Genomic DNA, 24182 nt, shown 5'->3' with positions numbered 1-24182 from the left:
AATGATAAGTTTATTTACAACCGCTTGGTCGATGACACTGCTATCTGGTGAATTTTTATTCCCAGAGGGTATCTTCAGCCCAGTAGTCAGAAGTTTTGTATCATTAATATGGTCATGATTATAAGTTAACTGTTTAAAAACCTATTTACCTCAGGAATAAATTACTTCACTGTTTTGGCAAAACTTTTAGGATTTCTTTATCATCAATGGTCTTCAACTTCATACTTTATTTGGCATTTTGAACTTTTATTGATTCGAGCGGGATTGACGATCTATGATGAATTTATTTGCACGACGGTTAAATATACACAGGGGTATCACCAGCCCAGTAGTCAGCACATCGGTGTTGACATGAATATCAATATGTTCATTTTTTTATAAATTTCCTGTAAACAAAACTAAATTTTTCGAAAAACTGAGGACGTTATTATCCAAGGAATAGTATACCTTAGTCGTATTTTTCACAACCTTTTTGGAATTTGGGTCCTCAATGCTTTTCAACTTTGTACTTGTTAAGCTTTATTACTATTTTGTTCTGAGCGTCACTGATGAGTCTGTGCGTCTGGTAATCCTGGTACCATTGATAACTATTATACCGTGAAATATTTTCACGATGAGTTCATTATCAGTTTATGCTTTCCAATCTATTATAATTCCCGTGTTACCACATATTCTTAAGACACCGTTAAGAGATAATTTTTTTTATACATATCATTTGTTATTTTATTTGTTATTTAAGTGTTGCCACCTGTTCAAGCCATATTTGTAGGTAATGTTCTATCTACATGTTGAATTATAAATACAGCTTGAGATGCCTACACATGTTGTTAACATCATTGTATTCTATCATTAACTGATACTGATTACGTTCTCTCAGAAACAAAACACACAACGTTTACGTTGACGTCTTTCTTGCTGTGAATGCATGATGACGATTATTTCATACTTGAAAAGATATAACCAACTACAAGGAGAGACTTATATTAACTGTCATTGTCTTTTACTATTGATCCTTTAATAATATCAATATTTTGAAAACCTGCGCAAAGATTACAAACGGATTGCATGTTGAAGAATCTATGAAATGAAATTATTCATTGCAAGCATAAAATGTTAAATGAAATTTTCTGCGCCGCACATTAATCCAACTATTATTGTTAAAATCTTTACCACAATAAGCGTCAGGTTTGTCGTCTTTAAAGCAGACTTGCAATTTTATAACTGAATTTTATATCGATCATTCATTGAAATTCCACGCAAGCTATAGCAATATCAACGACAAAACTGCCTGCATAGTGCCATTATCATATAACTTATATAGAATGGTCAAAATATCGTAAAGTTGTTACCTGTAAAGAAACAATTATGAAAAAAAATATCAGAATAATTGTCTGGACAAGTAAGATTTTATTCGTATACAATATGTTATAAATCTGATTGTATATATTTACCTAGTTAGGCCATCATACATCATACACTGCGATACAATATTTAAATCAGTCGAAAATATGAGGTTTCGTCCAATCTTGACACTTAAAGATTTTATAAAGCCTATCTGGATAAGTGGTATTGGTCACTTGACAAAACAAAGCTTTGGCCGTTCATGCCCCAACAGCGTGTTTTCGAATCCTGCTGAGGTGATGATTTAATTAGAAAATACAAATACGAACTAACACATTGTTTGGCGGATTTAAGACTAATTAAAATATGCAAGCAAAAGCTCTATCGAACACGATTCTGTGCTATGCAATAGATACAACTTTCAAATATCATATAATTTTAAAGATCAAATCTTTTTATAATTGTAAATTGAATGTATGATTGTTTCTTAGCAGAATGAGTTCTAAGAGTAATGAAGCACACAGAAAAAGAGAACGACGATGGGGAGAAATCAATATTGGTTCATTGTTGGCTGTACCAATAGTTTTATTTTTTCAGTTATTGTTGGTCATTGTTACAAGACAAATGTAAGTCGACAATTTATACAAACGCTCGCCGCAAAAACTTAAAATAAAAATACAGAATTCAAAGGAAAATGTAATAAGTAGAAGTCCAGGAAAAAACACAAAATCAAACGCTATTTATCAACGTTATGGTTATGCAAGTTGAATATTTTTGTCCAGCAGTCAGACCAAAAAAAGTATTGTCGTTTTTGTTGTTGTCAATTTTCAGTTCCAGTGTTAAATATTAACGGAACACAAGGAATACAAACAAGCAGCAATGCATAACAAATTAGAAAAAGTAACAAAATAAGGAATACATAAACTTTCATCAGGATGAGAAAATGTTGTATTTTAAACACATTTTGTAATTATTAATTTAATCTAAAACATTACGGATTTTTTTCTCTATTTTCAAATATACTAGTAAACAAAAGAAACGATACACGACTTTGAAATAAAAGTAATAAAAAATATTAAATATAAAACAAAATGAGCTACAAAATTTCAAAAAGCTTTCATTTGCAACCTGTATGCATATGTGATAATGAAAATCAAAACTTGTCGGAAAGTATCTAAATTCCGTGTTAACGATTATAGGGTGCACATTTAGATTTGCGAAAAGTTGAATAAAAAATCTACACTTAATTTTTTAAGTACCAAATGAAATTTAAAATTTGTTTAAACATATGCAATATGCTTATTAAGTTGTGGTTCATGTTGTAACTAATGGGTTGAAATATTGTTTTTTTTTCAAATTTTTTGGGGAAAAAGTGTTTTCTCAAAAAATGCAAACATTTTTTTAATTTTTGTCTCAAATCAATGCTTGAGAATTAAAACAACGCACAGTAAATTTGGAACCTTTCGGATTAGTTTTAAGATTGTGACCGCTTTATTAATATCACTTTACACATACTGTCTATGGTAAATCAGTATATAATGTATACATTTTAACGATTTCTCGTGGGGCCGAACTTTGCCTAACAAATAATCGAAGAAATTGCATGATGTTTAAAAACAAATTGATGGCAAACATTGTCTTTACCTTTAAATGAGAGGTTGACATCATTAGTTGGAACTTCTGTTTTTCAAATTGTCGTTTTATGTCAATTTTGTAAAAAAAAAATCAATCGCCAAAAACGTCAAGAGAGCAACAAAATTTGTTTTTTAAACGGATTTATATTTCCATAATGATTTAGTATAACTACCTTCAATATTAATCCTATAAACGGAAAACGTTATCTTTACTTTGAATAAAAGTCTTGTATCGTTTCTTTTGTCGACTAGTATATATATTAAAAAAATAAGATTGCTTTTTTTGTTTTACACGATGTTTTGTATACCAGCTTATGCTTTGATCTTTGTTGTTTGTTGATGATTTCAGCCAATACTACTCGAGTTATATAGGTTTATGTTCGTCGAGCAGAGAGAGAACTCAACATCGTTATACACCTACGTCATTGGTGTTGTAAATAAAACAGAGATGAACATATTATCAATGCAGATGATTCTTGTGTTTATTTGATATCAGAGCTAACGCACACTGAAGAAATCGCTGTCTATAAACATCCTTTCGTTAGAAAATATTTTTCCAATTTGCAAATGTTCAGACTTGCTATAACATTTTTTTCAATGTTCTTTTCAGATTATTATCTGAAGCTATTGTTTTCGCAATAACAATAACACTCTTTCTACTAATTCCAATCTGCGTGATTTGGAAGACAAAACGACAGGTAAACTAATTTTACAGGTATATTCTCTATAAATGTTATTAAAGCAAATTATGCAACGAGATGCACTAAGTCTAGGAGAAAGAAGATCTAAGACAATGTCTTAAATACTATTATATATGACAGGATCTAGTTTGTCTAAATATCAGGATCGGAAATCACAAATGATATATCTTTTTGATGACATAATTGCCTTTCAGAATAGGAAATCACAGACGAGATACTTTCATTGATGACATAATTGCACTCTCATTTCAAATAGACATACTCGTTCATCCTTTGTTTGCTATGTCTAGATGTTTACATAAACATCATTTAATCTCATAATGGTTTAATTATGTTCTATTTGTTCCTAACAATTACTGAATTCAAAAGTTATTGCTATGCTTTAATAAATGCGAAAACATGCGACAGGGTTATAATCACAATAATTTAAACTCGCATTTTGAATTTTTTTAAACGAATTTAAAAGGATTTTTCTTTAATACTGCAAAAATAAGTTTAAAATGACAGAATTGCAATTATAAATGCATGCAATAATTTCTAAGTTTGTAAACAGTACTTTACATTTAAGAATACAATTACGTTCTACTTTGAAATTTCAGACAGCATTTCAAATGTTTAAAATGACGACAATGCCAGTATCAAGCAGAATATTTTGCCTGCTATATTCTGTGTTTTCAGCTGGCTTACTTTTGCTATGCAATGAGGTTTATATGGTTAGTATTTAGAAAGGAAAAAAAATATACATAGAGACTAAAATTGATAGCGATAGGGACATATATGTCTCTTGTCGGCAAACCGTGTTAAAGACATGTGTTTCCATGATTAAAAACGCCAAATCTGTTTTCCGACAAAATTAAACATAAATAATAGATTTTTCATATAAATAAGAATATTTGGTGTGTTTGCCAATGAGAAAAATATCCACCAAAGTTCAAATTAAGTAGATGTTGATTAAAGGCAACAGTGTGGCATTCAACAATGAAGGCTACTTTTGACTGCTGTAGGAACAAATATGTCTCTTATCGGCAAACCAACATCTACTAATTGAAAACTAAATATTTTGTTAGAAAACAATTATTGGGAACTCTTTAATTAAAATCAATATCTAATATTTTCGTTGTCATATAGTTCTAAATTTGCATTAATCTAAATAATAAGAAAAAACGGCATTTAAATATATACACCTAGAAATATTGCTATGGTAATGTTAATTTTACAACCTAGCATGGCTGACTTATCTTAAACGCCATACACAGCTTGGTCAAATCTTCATGGTGACTTAAAGCCAAAAGAGTGATCAAACCCCAAATAAACTAGGACTACACCAAATTGTCAAAGGACAATAAATTCAACCTTGCTAAATATATAAAATTGTTAAATTTAAATTCAGGATTATTTATTTTGCTCACAGTGCCAACAAAGAACGAGTTGTGATAAATTCATTAACTTTATTTAAGAAACGAAAAATCATAGAGTTAACATAAGTCAAAACATCTGTTATACCGTGTATTTTATTTTCCACATAATTTGTAATAATTATCCTTTCAGGTGGATAACCTTAACGTGAACTTAGTTCAAAACATATCAAACAATACTGAAGAGTACCTGATCCATTTACAGGCAAACAATACTGTGTTAACACTGCTAATCATTTCCCACATGATGTTCAACTGCATCGTCAATTATTTTTGTTTAATAGGAGATCTTATAATTATCTGGCTCATTACGATAACTTCATATCAATATCATGGATACGAAAATGGGTATGTTTTTAATATGAATGTTGAATTAAGGATATTCGTATTTTAACCAACCACATAATAAAAGATAAGAAGATTGATTACCAATAAGACAACTCTCCACAAGAAACAAAATGACACAACAACTATAGGTCATTATCAGGACATCAATAATGAATAAAATCCATAGTCAGCTATAAAAAGCCCCAAAATAAACATAATAATGCACAATAACTCAAACGAGAAACCGATCTGACTGATGTGTGTACACAATAATGAAGAAGAAACAAATATGACAAAAGCAACAAACAACAACCACTGAAAAGCCGGCCCTTAACTTGCGACAGGCACTTACAGAATAACCAGTTTGCAGGTACTAAACCCTCCCCTTACATGGGGTAGTTTTGAAACAGTGCACCAAAAAAAAACCTAACTATCTATATAAGTCTATGCAACGTCTATATTTCATACTGTAAATTTTGAAATATATTGGCCCATGAGAATCAGTCAATGTATTAATTTATCGAAATGCATGTCTATCTGGTGCACTATAATTGGTAAAATTTTTGTTTCTGATCAAAATCAAATTTAAATGTTATATTTATCAAATGTCAACTAGTTAATCTCTTTGACTCTAGACAAGTCTACAGCACTTACCAAAAATTTGCATAACTACGATGACAAGACTATCAAATGAATTTTGCAGTTATTTTGAAAATTTGGTTTCCCGTTGACAAATCAAGAAATTATAATAGAAAAAAAGGTTCCAAATTCATCAGACAAACTTCGCTTTGCATTATGAATTCCTTTTGGTCATATTGGTCTTAACGTTTTTATGTTTTAGTCATCCCTGTCCTTTAAATGTTATGTTGTATCGTTCCTGATTAGGGCAAATCCGTAAAAGCTCACAGGAAGCACGAAATTTGAAAAAAATAGTTTTTTCTTAAAGAATTAGAGTAGGTTTTCCGATTGAGACTTAATACAGATGTAATAGTAAAATTTGAAATACAAAACACATGATTTATAAAACAATTGCATGTTTGATCTCCACACCTTGAAATGTGATTCGATCATTATCATTTCGTGCAATGAATAGATAGCAGGCCATTACCGAAAGAGAAGTAAACTGGAAACATTGTTTGTGCATACACCAATCAACATGACATTATTTATTTTTGCGAATAACATAAAAAAAAACGGGAAAAAACAAATCACACCAAACACACGTTCATGGATTACAATTTGGATAAAAGTTTCGTTTTGAATGCCTTCGATTTGAGTTGTAATTTATCAAATAATTGATCTTATTACGCTGACATTCATTTGATTTGTTTTCAAACGAATTTTCGTTCAACATTTTAGACAACACTCTGAGATTAAATCACTTATCAACATTACAGGAATAGCAACATGTTTGCTCTTTTTTCAAAAGATGGTGAGTTAATCTAAAATTACTAACAGGTCATGTCTATAAGTTATGTCAGAACAACTTTAAAAACTCATCTGATATTTTTTATTGAAATTTCCTTTTTCTGCAATGCTTACTGTATAAGTTGATTTAAATTTATTATACAAGCTGATGAATTAAACAAATCCTATTTTACTTTTGCCAGTTAACAGTGATGTTTCTGTTTGATTAAACTTTTCTTTTGTTTTGTGAATTGCGTATCTTGATGGGTCGACTTATTTTTCAGCTTGATATTATATTACAACAGATAAAATCTGATACCATACGTATACAGAAACAAAACAGCATAGTCGTTCATATTGAAGTTAAAATGAAGTCAGTTACAAGAAAACTTGAGCCACCGGATATCATCCGCAAACAGTTGGTAGGAGGCAAAGTATGTTTATTTGTGCGATAACTTATAAAGTTGATGTAAAGAGCATTTCGTCATATCCAGGACAAGAACAAATTTAATAATTTTAGTAGGTTGATTATGTAGAGTGGGTCAATACGGAAAGTCAAAATACAAACTTTGGGTTATTTTTGGTAAAAAAATTGTGCAAAAATAGCTGTACATTATTTTCACAAATTCTCATATTGTGGTGATTTTTTCATTCTCTCTACACGAGGAATACAAACTTATAGAATTGCTTAATGTCGATGAATAAGATGTATGTTTATCAATCATTAATCATGATTAGAATGTGTTCAGGATATACAAATAGTTTACAGCAATTTAATACAGTATTCAAAAATAAAGAAATAAGGCATAGATGTATCTCTCGCAGGTTATCATCACAAAAGAGAGTATATAGGCGTAAAATAAAGTCCCTATTCTCGATGGATGCTACAACACTCTTAGATGTGTTTGATTCTAGAGTTTTTGATTACTTGATACAGACGTAGACGTTTAATTATATTTAGAATAAACACATTTGTACAAAAGAACTCAATATGTTTAATCAACTTCATTTGAACTTTGGGTATCCGCACCTCCTCTTTTTTTTAATATATAAAAATCATTGATAAAGCTCTCTCCGATGAAAATGAATAAAAAAACAAAGGCAGATAAATAATAAAATGTCCATCAATACACGTCATTGTAGGGTTCATCTTATGAGACATATTCCAACATTGGTATTCTGATGGTCAGCTATACATTACAGACTTCTGTCTGGAGTATGAACAATATTCATTTACTAGATACCATGATAAGATCTTTCGATTCTGTAAGTATTTTGATTATAGTCACTTATTGCTCATGTACTTATACTTATCCACTTTTTCACAAACAACAGTTACTGTATTTACAGAAGCAAAACAAAAAATTTCACCATGCAGAATTTGCCCAAATGAAAAAAAAGAAAAGAAGAATAGACAACTTTCGAGTTCGATGCATTTCCGTCAAAAACTTTGGCTTCAGTGAACGTCACTCGCGGGTTTATGTGCGTCGCCACCTCCGTTTCCATGCTGAGCGAGTGGTTGAAAAAATATAAAAGCTATAATGAACGAAATTTTCGGCAAATTAAGTTCTCATAATTGACAATCTGCATAGCTGTCATTAGGGAATTGTGATTATGTACCTACTGAACAAACTTCATTTCTAGTTTATCATGCACAATAACGATCACTAAGACGCTTGATGAACGTTTATAGTGCAGGGATACAGGCGAGCCCCTCTATCTGGTGAATTACGTCACAAAGGCGCGTATAATTGACGATTTTTTTCCCGGTGACAGATGATGGTCTATTTTAAAACACGTTTCTGTATATGCTACTAAATATAGGAAGATCAATAAATAATAAGTACATTTACAATTGATTACAAGATGATAATCTTTGGAATCCCTAAATGACTGTACTAGTATTTGGAAAATTCGATTTAGTATTAACCGTATCTTATTCAGAGTAAATACAAATAGGTATCTGAAAATTGACTTTTCCAGTGCAGTTAAAATTAATGTATATCGAATGTTTATTATTGCAGTTGTTACAAAAGAAAAAGTTTGGAGGTCTAACAAAGATAAACGGAAACACATCAACTTACATTGTTGTAAGTGGCATGCCTTCAGAAACCAAGGTACTAAAACACTAATAAATTATACTATACATTAGAAAAGTAAAATATTTAAATTGACAAACTCATCATAGATACCAGGATTGAAATTTGGTATTAACGCTAAACGAGCTTTTTCGTCTACAAAGGACTCATTAGACTTAAATCTGATCGATTTATATTATGTTTTAACTATCCTTCAACCCCGCAAGTTCGTCCCACCCGCAAGTTCGTCCACCATCATTGTTTTCATTTATCGCGCATGCGGAAGACCCGTGACGTCACTTACCAGCTGATCAGCGTTCTATATATAGTAAAGAACAACGTGGAAAAGTGAAACCATAACATGAGATTGAAACAGGTAAATAATCATAAAAATAAAAAAATCTTTGTCAAAACCGCCATTTTTACTAATTCCCTTTACTATCTATCTTTAAATGGATTTTTTAATAGTAAAACACAGGGGAAATCCCTTCTAAACTGAGTTGCCGATTTGTTTACATTCCAGTGATCAAGACTGGTGACCTATAAAAGTATGTCAGGCCAAGCATACGTAAAAATCGTATCTTACAAATATGGAAATTTTAATGAATTTTTTTCACAGATTATGAAAAATTCGGGAAAAATGATGAATTATCGCTATAAAATGGCATCATGGTTGCTAAAAAAGCTAAGGCTTTGTTAATTCCAGACCAATATTTACAATAGAGGGCTCAAAATCTAGCTGAGAATTTACACTTTACATACAAAGAAATAGATATACACACATACACAATGTTAAAACAAAAAATACAGCAATAAACAAAAGACATCTCATTACATTTCAGGCTAAACCTACCTTCCTCAGACATGATAAAAAGTACAGGTTGTACAGTCCCACGGCTTTGACAAATGCATACATATCAGTAAAGAATAATGAAATGTCACAAAGAAAAGCAGCTCTTCAATTTAATGTCCCAAGGCAAATTCTACGTGATAGAATCACTGGCAAAATAAGTCCAGATTGTGTCACCACTGGAAGGGCACCTGTCTTTTCGCTTGAAGAGCAGGCACGCATTGTGGAACATGTGAAGTCCATGGCTTCATATGGATATGGGTACACTAGACAAGAAGTTACAGATCTAGCTACTGATTTTGCCCACACAATCAAAATAAAACCAAGGAGTGAAGAATTTACCTTGAGATGGTTTGAGGGTTTCATAAAAAGATGGCCAGAACTTAGAGTTGTTAAACCTAGAAGTTTGGAGATTCTTCGTGCAAAATGTGGCTCCGTTGCTAATGTTGAAAAATACTTTGCAAGCTTAACGGAAGTCGTCCTAAAATACAATCTTCAAGATAAACCACATCTCATATTTAATGTTGATGAGAAGGGTATAACACTGAATCACAAACCACCTAATGTTGTATCTGGAATTGAATGTACCACATCATCAGTAACATCTGGAAGGTCTAGTACTACCACCATACTTGGATGTGGCAGTGCCTCAGGATTTGCTGTTCCTCCATATTTTGTATTTGAAGGGAAAAGATTGAATAATGAATTAATGAAAGGTGCAACACCTGGTGCTGTTGGTGCAGTTGTTACGGCCAGAAATCGCCTTTAAATTATAGCCAACAAAAGACACAAATCAATAGTAAAATTTAACAATATTTATTATACAAAAGTTTACAAGAAGTATTTCACAAATATTACTATCAACTTAACTGTCAAATATGAGTCCAATCTTTTATCTTTATCTGTATCCGGAAATCTTTCGGAATCCAATCTGAATATTATGTTCACTATTAAGGTCGCAATCCAGTATGATGTTGTTTGTAGAATAAAGTGTCGATCCAAATGCTGTGAATACTAATGTCTATCAATGTCTATGTCCAAGTTTAATTATGAGAGTTTAACTTTAGTGTCTGTATATATATAGTTGTGACGGATTATTCTAGAACACGCTAGAACGGAACATTGTGGAAAATCCTGGAAAGTTACAACGGAAGTTTCTGGAATAACGTAGAAGTTTAAATTACGCATCTTTTATAAGGATCATTCTAGAAAGTTCTAATCATTCTGTGATTGTTCCAGTGATTCCTAAACTGCACAGTTATAAGATTATTTGGTAAACAACTATCAGGCCATACAACACAAATTAGGCCAACATAAATAAACATAATAATTACAATATCATAACACAGTATCAGACTCAGGATGGTCCAATACCAACATATTCAGACAATATTTAACAGATCATTTTCTTAAATACATACCTGGTAGAAACAATGACAACGTACTTCTTCTCCTCGACGGACATAAATCACATGTAGCAGTTGATATAATTGAATGGGCACAGGAACATCACATCATCATTCACGTCTTACCAGCTCATACCTCACATATTTTACAACCTTTGGATGTTGGATGTTATGGGCCGTTGCAGCGTATTTACGATAATGAATGTCACAAAACCATACGTAAAAACTCCTCAGTAATAACCAAATATAATATATGTGAACTAGCCTGCAAAGCATACCAGAAAGCACTGTGCCCAGAAAACCTCCAGTCAGCATTTAGAAAGACTGGAATATACCCCTTGGATAAGACTGTCATCAACCAAGATCAACTGAAACCAGCAGAGGTATTTACAAGAAATGAGGAATGTAAAGAAACTACAGAAACTACAGATGAACCTAAAACAGATGAGATCCAAATGCAAGAAGTCGAATTAGTCGAGGTTGATATGAATAGAAAAGTAACAGAAGCTGTTGAAAGTGCTGTGACTGTAACTGTGACTGATGTTGTTGAAGATATGCAAGCCCATGATACTGATGTACCACACTTCTTTGCGGGACGAATAAATAAACTAAAAAAAATGAAGTCCGAAAATGACAAGAAAGAAAGAAAAACACTTGGAAAGATTGTCTCTGGTATGCCAATAACTGAAAGTGAGGTAGCAGAAAAGGTTAAACAGCACGTTGAAAACCAAGGAAAAAATAAACCAAGCAACCAGAGTTGTAAGAAAACTGGAAAACAAAATAAAAAGAATACGTCCACTTCTGCTTCATCACTTACATCAGGACCTAGCCACACTAAACTTGGACCTAGCAACATAATTAATAAACCAGGACCTAGTCACAAGTCTCCAAAACCGGGACCTAGTCACATATACATTGATGATTCCATGGACTTCAGCGATACAGACGATGAAGACATTCCAGAAGTCGAATTATGCTGTGTGTGTAAACAGTTTACCCCCAATCAAATTAGACTTGGGGTTGGTGTTGAACTTACCAAATGGGTGCAGTGTGACAATTATAGGTGCAAGCACTGGACACATCTGAAATATTGTACAGAATTGAGGGCTGTGAGGAGAAATACCAAGTTTTACTGCATGCATTGCAAGGACATGGAATAGACAATTTTTGCCAAATTTTCTTGTTATTGTTACTTGTTGAAAATTTTATTGTTAATTATTTATTTTTGTTGATTTTTTTCAATACTTACCCTTTTAAATTAACTTTGAACAAAAAATGCGAAAATGCAATGTGTTTGGCCTAACCTGTGTGACGTAACAAGGTTGTACATCCGGTGGACGAACTTGAGGGGCGAAAGTAGAACAGGCATTGATTTCAAGTAAGTGTTCACTTTTCCATTTCCGTTATACTACGGTCTTCTGTTGATTCTTTTTCATGCCAAAGATTAGAATTTTATTGAATCTTTATTTATACTGCAAATTATCGGGAATATACGGGAAACGTATCTGAAATGGTACCGCGATATTCGTTAGGTGGACGAACTTTGGGGAGTGGAGGATACTTGCATTAGTCGCAGATTTAAATCTTCCGTCTCCTCAGCTGAGTTCTTGTTTTTGTTGTGTGATCCTTTATTGACCATTATCACTCTTTGTTCTTTATTGTATATGTTTCACAAAGACGATCCACCTTGAAAGCTCTTTCAAATTATTTTGCTGCCGCCTATGAATTATAAATCATAACTATAACAAACGGGATATTCTATGGAAACACATGAAAAAAACCCAACAAAAAACACATTTCAACTAAAACAAAATAATTTCTAGTTTGCAATTTCTTCGTAAAACTCAATTTAGAATATCAATAAATAATAAAGATTATCACCAATATAAAAGTAATGTTTCCTCATTCACTTTTTGGTAACGTTGAACGACTCCGCAATCCAAAACATTTGAATTCACTTCGAGGATTTATCGTCATACAAATATATATAATTTCATCAGATCAAATTAATAACAAATATTGTCACTTTGAAACGACTCACTGTTCTTTTAATTTGCATCTAAAAAATAACTAATGTAAATATTTATTTTGAAAAGTTAATTTGCAAGATATACTTAGTGGTTAATTTTCTCCTTGATAACAGTTATACATGTTTAGACAATAACGTGTATTTAGATTTTGTATGTATTCCTATAGGTATCAATTGAGACTTGTTCTTGCACTGTTTTGAATCACAAAGTATGACCAAACTCAGTAGATAACCGTCTAAATTGCATGTAGTTGATACACAACCCTTATCGCTATCGATGATAGTTTTACGTGATATGAAAAAAAAAAATTTTGAATATACTACTGAATTTTACCCAAAGTTACTTACTTCGAATTATTCGAACATAAACAGAGATATGTGTCCGTTCCTTGATTTAGGTATTGCATACAGTTTTAAACGAACTAAAAATTATTCACGACAACTTACCATAAAGGGCGATTTTCTTTCCCTATTTTTAATTTTGGGATGATTAAAACTGTAGAAAACTTATTTGAAACAGGATAGCACATTTAATTATTACAAATGTATTGTTTCCGAGCACGGTATGGTAGATACGATCCTTTGAATAACTTGTTCTTAAAGATTGCAAATCGACAATAGTAATTAGATGTTTGAATATTGATTTAATTGGAATGACTATTGATTTCGTTATTATAATGAAAAATCAAACTAATGTCATTGACATGTATAAATGCTCATTCACGGTTCTTCAATCTGCCACAGTTTTGTGGCATTGAAAATGGGTTTTCTCTATATGTTTGCAAATGACGTCTTTATTGTAAGGAAGTATAACAACCTTGCGTAGTCTGTGGGTTTTGTTACTTGTTAATTCTGCTTTGTTTTGAGTTGATGACTTATGTCTTTTCAAGCTTTTTATAAGTTGTGCTGTTACACCACTGTCCGAGATTAAGGGAGGGTAAAGCGCCCGCCCGCTAAAATGTATAAACCGCTTTATTCTGTATGTGCCTGTCTGATGTCAGGAGCTTTCAATTCAGTGGTTTTCGTTTGGTTCTGTATATTATATTTGTATTTCGTTCGTTGTTGTTTTTTTTGTTTTTTTTTCACATAAATCAGGCTATAAGTTTTCTAGTTAGAACTATCTTTCATTTTTCATCTCGGTGCCCTTTTATAGGTGCTTTCCCGGTATAGGTTTTGGTAATTGTTTGATTACTTATAGTAACCAATAATTGTTAGCTTCTATTTTATAATTTGTTGTCTAAAATGTAAAATAACAAAAGTATCAGATGAAAATTTTAAACGGAAAGTTCCTGGCAAATGGCAATATCAAAAGACAAAACACATCAAATGAATACTAGTATTCAACAACTGTCTTATTATGATCGTGACATAATGAAGACTTTTTCTAATTTACCAATTGTGGGTTAAACTTGGTTCTATAGCTAGCTTAACAACTCACGTGTATGACAGTTGCGTAAAATGCCAGCATATTGAAAAAGATGTTGGAATAGAACAAACAGACATAATAGGTAAAAATGTCCAAAATTTGGGTACAGCAGTCATATATTCATTTTATATACTAAAGATACTTTGAACCTTGCAGATAGTAACCACACATGAATCATTGATGTTATTTGCCATGGCGATGCAGGAAGAAATAAGGAAATGCCAAACAGAGTATACTGACAACCCGGCATTTGAAATAGGTAATTATGTCTTTACAAAATGGTCAACTAATATGTGCAATGTACCCCTACAACAATATAATTTATAGGTAACAGAATCCCGATTGTCCCTGTCAATAGTGTTTCTTTAATTTAAATTTAAAAAAATGAAAAAAAAACCCAATTTATTATCCAATCTCATAGACGTTAATTGTTCTTATATTGATAATTCAAGATACACAATTCAGTGCTCTCTCATGTTTCTTGGATAAACTTCATCGGACTTGGAAAGTCAGAAAAAAACCAAGCAAAATGCAACTTTCACTGAAAGCGGTAGCCTTAGCTGCGTCAAATTTCATAATATTATAAATGAAAAATGTAACAAAACATGTATCATTTTAATAATGGCACACTACCGAATCTGTGTTTACTTGGCATATTGTACCCTCGAAGACTGCTATCAGTTAAACCGACCAAGTATAATACAGAATATGATAGAAAAAGTCCATAACTCGAACAATTTAAACCAAACCGAGAGCAACACAGATAAATAAAGTCTAAAAGTGCCAAATACTACTTTACGTTTTGAAAATCTTTAAAAACAGTGTAGAAAGCAGAAGAGTAAGAATGTAGATCCGATTTCAGTTTGAGTATTTGGTATTCGCAAAAACTTACAGCAAATGTTTTTATTGGACCAAATGCGGGAGCATTCAATAAATTGTATGTATATTTGCTTATTTAAACCTTCTAATTAACCTAAATATTTCGTGGACCGACAAGACAAATACATTTTATGTTATTCGGGATCTTCATGGAAAGTATGAGGCCATATTCACTGTGGAGTCAGAACATAGTTATTTATCCAAAAATATATATGAACTAATATATCTGTCAAAATTCCTCCTAAGTAACTGGAATATGTTCATTTACATTGATATTCAAAGTGTAGACAAACATGCAATTCAAGAACATCTTTACTCAATCTCCGGCGCAGAGTTCATATCCGTTCCATACATGCACTTAATATGACATATTGAGTGTAGTGTTACAAAGTATTTAACGGAACGGATATGTGAACTCTGCGCCGGAGATTGGTCTTTACTATCTTCGTTCGAAAACCTTTTCAAAAGAGCAATTGAAACAGTTGAACAGCATAAGTTAACTGTAACAACTTTGTCTAAATAAGAAACATTTGACAGATGTTGATATATTAGATTTCTCTCTTCCGGCCACACCAATTTCTTGTTCTTCGAATTATTCAACTCCAAAAATTGGGGCGAGCAGGCGATTTGAAAATGTTCATGAAAAAATATATCATTTGCAAATTTTTGGTGCAAAGGGTGAACAAAAAAAGGCGAGTTTATAAGTTCTGACAATATTGATCAACTCAAAATAGTAAAAACTAGATTGACCACTTGAACTTTAGCATTTTAACTGCTTAAGTTTTGTTTTTTTCCTAGTTCAATAAGACATTTATGGCGAAAAGCCCACGTTGTAATTGCATCCTATTAATGACTTCTTTTATTACTGTTAGTTTCTGAGGACATCAGAAATTGACCTAAAGAATTAAATAGTTATTTAATTTGTTTGAATGATCTTCATTCTATGAAGGACCCCACAATGACAAGTGTAAAACAATTCAAACAGGAAAACCAACGATCTATTTACAAACAGAGAAATACCCATGAACCACTAACAAACGACAACTACTGAACAACAGGTACCTGACTCTAGACAGGTGCATTACCATTCAGCAGGTATGGATAGGTTTGTACCACCCGCACACGATATTGCAGTTGAAGGTAATAGTTTACCTTCTGCGTAAATCATTCTAACAACGAAAATTTATATTAATTTGTTTAAGAATCGTCCTAGACTTTGACAAGAAACCTGTGGTAATACTCAAAGCAGTTAAAGTATCGCTATTTGACGTTTACTAAAACGCTCTTGCGATCCTTTTTTGCTTTTTAAATGTTTACGGCGTGGGAAATAGACACGATTGATTTTTCGGATAAAAAATGATTAACGTTTAAAAAACATATGGGTCGTCGAACAAGGCATGAAACTGTTGTAGCCGCAGTAGGCATTTCTGTCTTTTAAATATCACTTTCATAATATGAAATGTTATTACGTCATTTGGTTTATACATGTATTATTCTTATTTTATACAGGCTTGCACACAGGTCCAGTAGTGGTTGGTAAATGTAGCGATTTTGTTGGTATTTGGGGAGTTTCTGTTGATATATGTAAAGCAATTTCCTGTTCGAAACAAAACGTACATTTAAAGGTATTTTTTATATATATAAAATCACATTATCAGTCTTTTTATATTAAGTTATTACACAAGTGTTTAACCAAGTAATTTTTTTGAAATTAGAACAATCCAGCGCCCTCGAAAGACAAATCGTTGTCGATTATTCGGACGTTTTTTTTTTGTATATATATATATGTATATATGTATAAATTAACCAAATATTGCAGTATTAGATAGTATGTTGAAAGCAATATATGAGAGTCAAGTAATATAAAATATTTCGGCTCTAAAATAGACATCTTGAAAGATTTACAGATTTGACCAACACAATAAAATTTATTATGTGTAGACGCTCAGAACAATCTATAAAATTACCACCTACAATAAATCAAAATTTATTCAAAAGGGCACTACTACCAACAATATTATTTACAAAGTCTATGTGGGTAAAACTGTGTCATCAAACATAAGACCCCAAGGGTGACTGGGGTATAAAAATATGGTCAGTTGGTCTTCTCCCGACCGGCAGTAAAGCGCTTGCCGACGTGGAGCGTCCGTTTGGCTGTGCGGGATGTATCAAGTTCGCAGTCATGTCCTGTCAAAAGGGGGACGTTAAATCCGATGCCTCGCGTAAAGAGAGTGCCACGCTCTTTGTACGTTAAGAACCCTTGCAGTAACTATTTGAGGGGGGTCCGTAGATGGCCTGTTGCAAGACAAAATTTCTGTCCCTATCCAGTATACCCTCATTTTCCAGTGGCAGTCCAAATTTCCCCGACCAACATCCCAGATGGCCTCTATCGTATCCACCTACCTATTGTATTTTTGTGAACTTGTTCTCGTCCTGAATATGCATGAAATATTTGCCACTGGACGTTAAGCAATCAACAATCAATCAATCAATCAAACACAAAATTGCTCGTATATTTAATAACTTGGTAATTTTCAAATTAAATTTATATGTTTAGAAATATCATTTTATTTTTTACAGGTTTCTGGCGAATTTGCAAAGTGTATAGATGAAAACAAATATCAGTTGCATAAAGGAGAATCTGTAATGGTTACCGATAAAACATATAGTGACATCTTTTTTCAGAAAAGTGGCTAATCAAGATAGCGAATAAATCATTTTTATTTTATTTTTTCATTAAAACGTTTGTTATATCTTTAAAACTTGTTCACATTCTGAAGATTACCAACTTTTAAACGCTCTTTCGCGAATATTTAACGACAATATTTTGTAAAAAGTCCCTGTCTATAAAAATTTAAGATAATACACCTATAACTATATCGGCTTATATGAGCCCCCCAATAATATATGAAGGCAAAAAGAAAAATTAAATCGGCAACCATATTAAAACAAAAAGAAACTGAAAAAGGATATCGTAGCAAAAACAATTATCATCATAGTAATACAAAATCTGTCTGTATCTCAAACGTGAAACATTACGGTCTCGTTGTCTTTCTTTGACAACATTTGCTTTACAATCAAGCTTGTACTAAAATATGTCTAATCATAGATACGAGATGATAATGTAATTGAAAAAGCAGACAAAGAAAGTGCAGTTCTTGTAATGAACAAAACCGACTACATTGAAGAAGGGAATCGTCAGCTTTCAAACATTAAATTTTAAAAGCAATAAGAGTGTGCTCCAACAAAAGAAATTATTAAAAACAAATAAATGAGATACTTGTGGATATGATATAGCAAAAACACATAGATGACGACACATACGATTATTTACGCCCTGATGTCACCAGCACAGCCGGACGATTTTACTTGCTCCCAAAACTTCATAAAGAAGGGTTTCCGGAAAGACCAATAGTATCTGTCAATGACCAGCCAGTCGAGTTCGTTGATCACATGCTCGATCAATGCCATTCTCCATTACATAAAACAGATTATTTGAAGAAAATAGATTCATTCAATCCCTAACAAACCACCACAATTTAGGTATCGATGTATGTGTGTTCTTTAAAAACCAATATTCCAAATAATGAAGGAGTAGTCGCTTGTTAGGATAAAAATCCCCCTGCCGACTGTCTAGTTCAGTTACTAAAACTAGTACTCAAAACAACTAAAAAACATCAATTGCTCTAACCGAAGAGTTGTCACCAAAAACACTGTTCCCGAAGCAGTTCGTAAAGCCAAGATATCAGGTTACAGCGGATTTGCTGATCGGAATAAAAGTTAAACCACCGTTTGGGACAACTTTTCTGAAGCTTTCGTTAAAGTAAAAATGAAAAAAGGCCGAACAAACCAACTTGAATACAAATAAAAGACGGCGCAGACAAATGTTATCACATTTGTTGTCATCTTTCATCCTGACCTGACAAATCTTTCATCTATTGTCCACAAACACTGGCGCATTATTGAAAATGATCCTTCCTTAAAAGAGATTTTTCCATTACCTCCCGTCATGGCTTACCATGCTTACTGCAGAACCAAAAACATCCAATATATTCAAGTAACATTCAAAGTATATAAATAGGAGATATCTCGGAGGTAATTAAAAGTAAAATCACAAAAATACTGAAATTAGAGGAAAATCTAATCGGAAGGTCAATTATCACTTGGCAAAATCAAATAACAAAACACATCAAAAACGAATGGACAAGAATTGTCATATTCCTGACTTGGTACAGGCATTTTCAAATGTAGAAAAAGGTGGATTAAACCTGTTTTTTAAGCGCTAACCCTCTCACTTTGATGAAAGTCTCATCAAACTCCGTTATATTTACAACACTGCGTGAACTAAACAGACATAATAAATAAAATAGTTAAATAAGGGTACAGCAGTCATCATCGTGTAACAATTTTAAAAGGAACAATTTAACAGAACACAAAAACAACAAACACATTCATTGATTCGCGTGTCTGACGTTAGAAAATTTTATACGTCACATATATTTGTCGTTCAAAGCATATACCAACAATTTAAAAATTTCGCATTGTCAGCATACAGGGTTAAAAAATCAAAAGTATGTAAGAATGAATTATGGAAACAGACCGAGATTTAAAATAGTCCAAAAGTTATATAAAATTAACAAGAATCAACAAATAGTTCATTCCATTACGCGATAGAATAATTTTGACGTTTGTGGTTCAACGTATTTTGTAATTCATAATAGAAATATTTCATAATGACATAAAATAGAGCAATATCATACTGACGGGATCTTTTTAATTACAGAGTACATACCCCTGGTTCGTCATCTTTCTACTCAGACACTGCTGACGTTTTACGAAGTCCAGGTAGGAGCAGCATGCTCTTGAATATCGAATAAGTTTTGAAATATATATCCCATATACAGGTGAAGTTGGTATATTGCTAATAAGGTTGGGGAAATTTATAATTTCAAAATTAATATCGTCTCGTTTGTCAAAGATTCTGGTACTGAGATGACTGTGAAAATCAAATTCGAGATATAAGTCTAAACATGAGGCGGAGGAAGCCATGTATGTTGTTTCTTTAATTTATAGTTCCAGGGGATAAATTAATGGAACCCAAACAGAAAAGTTCGGATTGTTTATTGAAAGAACATTATCAATTTATCTGAAAGTTAAATTAGATAATCTGCCTTGTTGGATCCTCTAGTTTTTGACAAGTGTCTGAAGGAACTCCGATTCATATGAAAATAAGAAGAGGTTAGCAAGAAGAGGCGTACAGTGTGTTCCCATAGGAATGCCGACAATTTTTTGTCTACCTCCAAACTCATCAAATATGTTGTCGATAAGAAACTCCAGCATACTGACCGCTTGTTCTTCTGTGTAGCATGTTGTGTTTGTCACTATTAACTCCGTTGTGTTTGTCACTATTAACAATTCAATGCAATTCAAAGTTTTATTGCCATATAAACTTTACAGTTTGTCACATATAACAACAACAAAAACAAATATTAACGAAATATGCCTTATGAAATCCCAAAGTAATAAGTTTATAGCGTATGCTACAATTTTTATGTTGAAAGCCATTGTTGATTATTTTTTTTAGGCGATTTTTTCCATTTCACATGGGAAATGGTGGTATATAGGGTTGAAAAATCAAACGTTTTGCTAGAACTGATTTCAGAAAAAGACCGAGATTTAAAATTGTCTAGAAGTTCTTTAGAATTTTTAAGAATCAACATATGCCACTACGCGAGTAAACAGTTGCACAGTATTTCTGAAGACCCAGTTTAACTGCGGACAAAATTTTTGTCAATATAATGGACAATTCTTTAGTGGAACCTGAAGATGATCCAGCAATATACCGTTGTTTGTACGGTTATTTATGAAGCTTTGGTATCCACTACCAACAAGGTAAATCCACCGATTTGGTGTTCAATGTAATATTTATTGAAGTCGTAGTAATACGATTTACAGACAAAGACAATATTATTTGATGCTTTGTCCGCAGGAACAACAACATACTTATCATGGAGAGATGATAGACATTTAATGGCCTCTTTGTCTCTGAAAACGGACTTTGGTTGATCGTTCACTTAAAAACATCATACTTTGAACGACACAATTATTTCATTTATTGATATTACTTTTACTTATGGATCTTGGCATACTCTGAATGACAGTACTATTTTATTCAATAATACTACTTTTTCTGTTAAGTCTGTTTTTTATGATAAACATTTGACGTGAAACTGTACTGAAGTATCCCGTTATACTTTGAACCACACAATTATTTTATTTATTATTATTACTTTTACTGTTAAGTCTGTTTTTAACACATCAAAATAAAATTGAGAATGGAAATGGGGAATGTGTCAAAGAGACAACAACCCGACCAAAATAAAAAAACACAACAGCAGAAGGTCACCAACAGGTCTTCAATGTAGCGAGAAATTCCCGCACCCGAAGGCGTCCTTCAGCTGGCCCCTAAACAAATATATACTAGTTCAGTGATAATGAACGCCATACTAATTTCCAAATTGTACACAAGAAACTAAAATTTAAATAATACAAGACTAACAAAGGCCAGAGGCTCCTGACTTGGGACAGGCGCAAAAATGCGGCGGGGTTAAACATGTTTGTGAGATCTCAACCCTCCCCCTATACCTCTAACCAGTGTAGAAAAGTAAAAGCATAACAATACGCACATTAAAATTCAGTTCAAGAGAAGTCCGAGTCTGATGTCAGAAGATGTAACCAAAGAAAATAAACAAAATGACAATAATACATAAATAACAACAGACTACTAGCAGTTAACTGACATGCCAGCTCCAGACTTCAATTAAACTGACTGAAAGATTATGATTTCATCATATGAACATCAGGCACAATCCTTCCCGTAAGGGGTTTAGTATCATACCATCATAACATATATGAGAAGAACATAACCCGTGTCATGCCAACAACTGTTTTTAGAATAAATGTGTTTAGTTCCGACGCAAAGACCTTATCAGTGACTCAATATTAACTCCAAAATATGCAATCTTTAATGACTTGACAACAGTATCGTAATTATATCCCTTCTTAATAAGTCTATTCAAAGGTTTTGTAAGTTTATGAGGTGAATACTGACACCTTTGTGCTTTATAAAGAATATTTCCATAAAAAATTGGATGTGAAATACCTGAACGTATAAAAAGTCTGCATGTTGAGCTATATTTACGAATGATGTCTTTATACCGATGATAAAATTTAGTAAATGTTTTGACTAGTTTGTGATATCGAAAACCCTGGTGTAATAATTTTTCAGTAATACATAAATTTCTCTCGTTAAAATCTAAAACATTGTTACATACACGAGCGAATCGTACAAGTTGAGATATATAAACACCGTAAGATGGTGACAAGGGAACGTCACCATCTAAAAACGGATAATTAACGATAGGAAATGAAAAATCATCCCTTTTATCATAAATTTTAGTATTCAGCTTTCCGTTAGTGATATAGATATCAAGATCGAGGAAAAGAATGGATAACAACTGTCATATTCCCTCTTCTGTAGAAAATTGTGGATTGAACCTGGTCTTATAGACCGCTAAATTCCTCGACCGTACGACAGTCGGATTAAATTCCATCATACTAAATGTGTGTCAGACGAGTATTTTGTCAATTATAACAGGCTTTTAATCTTGTTTTAGTAGCTGCTAGTACTCGATGCATTGTATCTTATGTTGTTAATTGATTTTGTTCTATGTGGCGATCTGGCTGGATTTTCTTTATTGCATTAGCAACAACATTGCTTTAGCATAAAACAAGGTTTATACATATATGACAAATATGACAAAATACAGAGAACAATTAAATAAATTAAATAATGTGTAATTCTGAATTTGCAACATTGCATTTTTTAAGTTTCGTGCAAGTGAGACTCTGATCTTTTAACAATTTTCAAGTTTTGATTGTTTGCAAAACCCAACGTTTTGTATGTTTGTTGATGGGCATAGATTAAATACGTAACTTCAATTTAATGCATTGATTCGAAACACCATGTTGTGTTGATTTATCTTTTTCAAAACATCAAATTTTGCGGTTTGTTTGATCTCCATTGTTTGTAATCGCTCAAGAACGATTAATCTGTATATCAGATTGAATGTTCAGAAGTTCATTTCACATGTATACTCGTTAATATAAATTGAACTCAATTTTTGAAAGATTCTTATAATTATTTTCACAATATCTGATAGGTTCTGCAATGTATCATAAAAAACATTTTCTTCGCCTACGGATATAACAGACCAATTATGTTGCTCAGATGTTTCCGATATTTATTATAAAATCAAAACTCAATATAACGCTTGCTCAATGCAGACTGAATTTAAGGTAGGCCATGATTATATATTACTATCACAATTGTTTTGCATATTAAAAGTTTATTGTATCAAGAACAGTTGGTAGACAAATACAGAAACAAATACAAAAAAAATGTTTAAATAAATTTAAAAGCGACTTAAAGGAATATTAATGAGAATGGCACACATAAACCCAGTACTAGTAAATGAATTTTTATAAGCGAAATGAAATGCGACAATCCTGACAGAGATGACAAAACCCATTTTCATAATATCTTATAATATTCAATTCGTTGTCTTCACTTTCTGGAAACGGAAGGAATTAACTTTATACCTTGATTATGAAACGAAAGAGAAGACCT

At 32.3% G+C, this 24182-nt stretch overlaps 2 protein-coding genes across 2 annotated transcripts in view; both read left to right on the top strand.

Moving 5' to 3' along the window:
- LOC134691193 (uncharacterized) overlaps window positions 1-18221 on the top strand; it is a 32127-nt gene extending 13906 nt beyond the window's left edge. The window contains exons 10-20 of the mRNA XM_063551519.1: window positions 1833-1967; window positions 3586-3673; window positions 4276-4389; window positions 5225-5439; window positions 6778-6850; window positions 7110-7259; window positions 7969-8091; window positions 8850-8942; window positions 14771-14873; window positions 17003-17118; window positions 18074-18221. Of these exons, the coding sequence (XP_063407589.1) occupies window positions 1833-1967; window positions 3586-3673; window positions 4276-4389; window positions 5225-5439; window positions 6778-6850; window positions 7110-7259; window positions 7969-8091; window positions 8850-8942; window positions 14771-14873; window positions 17003-17118; window positions 18074-18190 (1327 nt within the window). The 3' untranslated portion in view covers window positions 18191-18221. The remainder of the gene's footprint in view (window positions 1-1832; window positions 1968-3585; window positions 3674-4275; window positions 4390-5224; window positions 5440-6777; window positions 6851-7109; window positions 7260-7968; window positions 8092-8849; window positions 8943-14770; window positions 14874-17002; window positions 17119-18073) is intronic.
- LOC134691504 (uncharacterized) lies at window positions 9615-12319 on the top strand. Its single transcript, XM_063552041.1, has 3 exons — window positions 9615-10490; window positions 11103-11615; window positions 11742-12319. Exons 1-3 carry the CDS (start codon window positions 9839-9841, stop codon window positions 12317-12319), a joined length of 1743 nt encoding a protein of 580 aa, XP_063408111.1. The 5' UTR covers window positions 9615-9838.
- Window positions 18222-24182: the final 5961 nt, after the last annotated feature.

The sequence above is a fragment of the Mytilus trossulus genome, chromosome 11, assembly GCF_036588685.1.
Source record: "Mytilus trossulus isolate FHL-02 chromosome 11, PNRI_Mtr1.1.1.hap1, whole genome shotgun sequence".
NCBI lineage: Eukaryota > Metazoa > Mollusca > Bivalvia > Mytilida > Mytilidae > Mytilus > Mytilus trossulus.
This window is presented reverse-complemented; position numbering and strand designations above follow the sequence as displayed.

Coding starts and splice junctions, on each gene's coding strand:
- LOC134691504 (XM_063552041.1), top strand. CDS start 9,839: ATGTCACAAAGAAAAGCAGCTCTTCAATTTAATGTCCCAAGGCAAATT. Junction 10,491..11,102: donor TGCAACACCTGGTGCTGTTG/GTGCAGTTGTTA, acceptor ATCATAACACAG/TATCAGACTCAGGATGGTCC. Junction 11,616..11,741: donor TAAAACAGATGAGATCCAAA/TGCAAGAAGTCG, acceptor CTGATGTACCAC/ACTTCTTTGCGGGACGAATA.